The sequence below is a fragment of the Coptis chinensis genome, unplaced genomic scaffold, assembly GCF_015680905.1.
Source record: "Coptis chinensis isolate HL-2020 unplaced genomic scaffold, ASM1568090v1 utg6750_pilon_pilon, whole genome shotgun sequence".
NCBI classification, from domain to species: domain Eukaryota; kingdom Viridiplantae; phylum Streptophyta; class Magnoliopsida; order Ranunculales; family Ranunculaceae; genus Coptis; species Coptis chinensis.
In genome coordinates this window covers 64,433-66,330 of record NW_028238180.1, presented here as the reverse complement: position 1 = coordinate 66,330, position 1,898 = coordinate 64,433, and the positions used below count along the sequence as shown (strand labels likewise).

The 1,898-nt window shown below is 37.9% G+C and overlaps 1 protein-coding gene across 1 annotated transcript; it reads left to right on the top strand.

Moving 5' to 3' along the window:
* Positions 1-247: 247 nt before the first annotated feature.
* LOC147472849 (uncharacterized) lies at positions 248-1,054 on the top strand. Its single transcript, XM_086588130.1, has one exon. The coding sequence runs from the start codon at positions 248-250 to the stop codon at positions 1,052-1,054; it is 807 nt and encodes a 268-aa protein (XP_086444256.1).
* Positions 1,055-1,898: the final 844 nt, after the last annotated feature.

Genomic DNA, 1,898 nt, shown 5'->3' with positions numbered 1-1,898 from the left:
AAAATATGATATCATTAGGAGGATTTGTTGTCCTTTATAGGAGCATGTTAACAATTATGACAAGAGTCAGTCAGGGCGAATATAGGTTTGTTAGAATCCTGGAGTTGTTCATGTACACAAGATAGCAGACTTTGAGCAATACATTCACTGCAGAGTCAAATATCTTTCAAGTGCGGAAGAATTTTTATTAACAGTTATATATGCTTGTAACAATTCTCAAGTGAGACCAGCTTTGTGGAAGGAGTTGATGAGTATTCATAAATCAGTTAAAGAGCCGTGGTGTGTAGCTGGGGACTTTAACAACATCAAGGCAGCTAATGAAAGATTGGGGGGTGACCCAATGCATCTAAATGAAGCTATTGAATTCAATCTTTGCCTTCAGAATACGGGATTGTTTGATATTAATTCAATTGGATTTTTCTACACATGGTGGAACAAGTCTATTAGGACTGCCATAATCATGTCAAGGATAGACAAATGCCTTGTGAATAGTTTGTGGCTAACTCTTTATCCTCAGTCTGTAGCGGAATTTTTACCTCAAGGAGTATCAGATCACTCGTTAATGCTCCTTACATGGGTTGATTATTCTAGAACTCCAACTCCATTCAGATTTCAAAAATTTTGGGTTTACCAGTCAGAGTTCAAGGCCATGCTCGAGGAAGTATGGAGCACCAAAATTTACAATAACCCAATGTATATCTTGATACAGAAGCTGAAGTTGTTGAAGGCAAGGATTAGGCCATGGACAAGGATGAATTTTTCAAATTTACATGAGAGAGTGAACTCAGCAAGGCAGGAGTTACAGGATGCTCAATTAAATTTCCAGAATAATTCAAGTGATGTTAATATAGAAGAAAAAGAAAGGGCGGCCATGAAGAAGTATATCGAGCTAGCAAGAGCAGAAGAGATTGACATGCAACAGAAATCAGATGAGAAATTGAGTACAGATGGGGATAGATGTACCAGTTACTTCTTCAATTCTTTGAAGGAAAAAGCAGCAAAGAAAGGAATATGGGCCATCTCCAATGACAATGGGGTAACAGTATATGGGTAGACAGAAGTTGCATAGAGCATTGTAAAGAATTTTACTCAAACAGTGGGAATTGCAACTCCAACAATCAGCGAGAGAGAGTTCTTCATGAGTTTGAAAGTTAGAAATGTGATTGATCCAGTCATGAGAAAGGCTTTGGATGCTGATATCACTGATACAGAAATCAGAGAAGCATTGTTTGCGATGGAGAATAATAAAGTGCCAAGGCCAAATGGGTATAATCCTTTCTTTTTTAAATACTGTTGGGATATAGTGGGGCAGGATGTCTTGAATGCTATCAGGAATGTCCTCAGAACTTGTAAGATGCCAAGGGGAACAAATGTTACGTTTCTATGCCTAATTCCAAAAATGAGCAATCCTTCTAAGGTGGAAGATTATTGGCATATTGCATTTTGCAATACTCTGTACAAGTGTGTTTCCAAAGTGATTACATCTCGACTGCAACTGGTTATATCAGAGATAGTACATGAGAATCAATCTGCCTTTATCCCTGAGAGATCGATACAAAACAACATCCTTCTAGCTCATGAAGTGTTGAGAGGCTACGAAAGAAGACATGGTAGCCCAAGATGTTCAGTTAAGGTAGATATTAGAAAGGCATATGATATGGTAAGCTGGGAATCTATCCTAGTCATGTTGGATAAATTTATCTTCCCACCAAATATGAAGAGATGGATACAGATGTGTATAAGCTCACCTTACTATTCTATTCTTATAAATGGCTCACCGGAAGGGTTTTTTGCTGGAGGGCAATCCCATGTCCCCATATCTTTTTGTCTTAATCATGGAGATTTTGGGATGTGTGATCAAAGAAAGTATTGATACAAGCTGATCCAATATCATTCTA

Excerpts from the sequence above, each read along its gene's own strand:
- LOC147472849 (XM_086588130.1), top strand. The coding sequence starts at position 248 with ATGAGTATTCATAAATCAGTTAAAGAGCCGTGGTGTGTAGCTGGGGAC.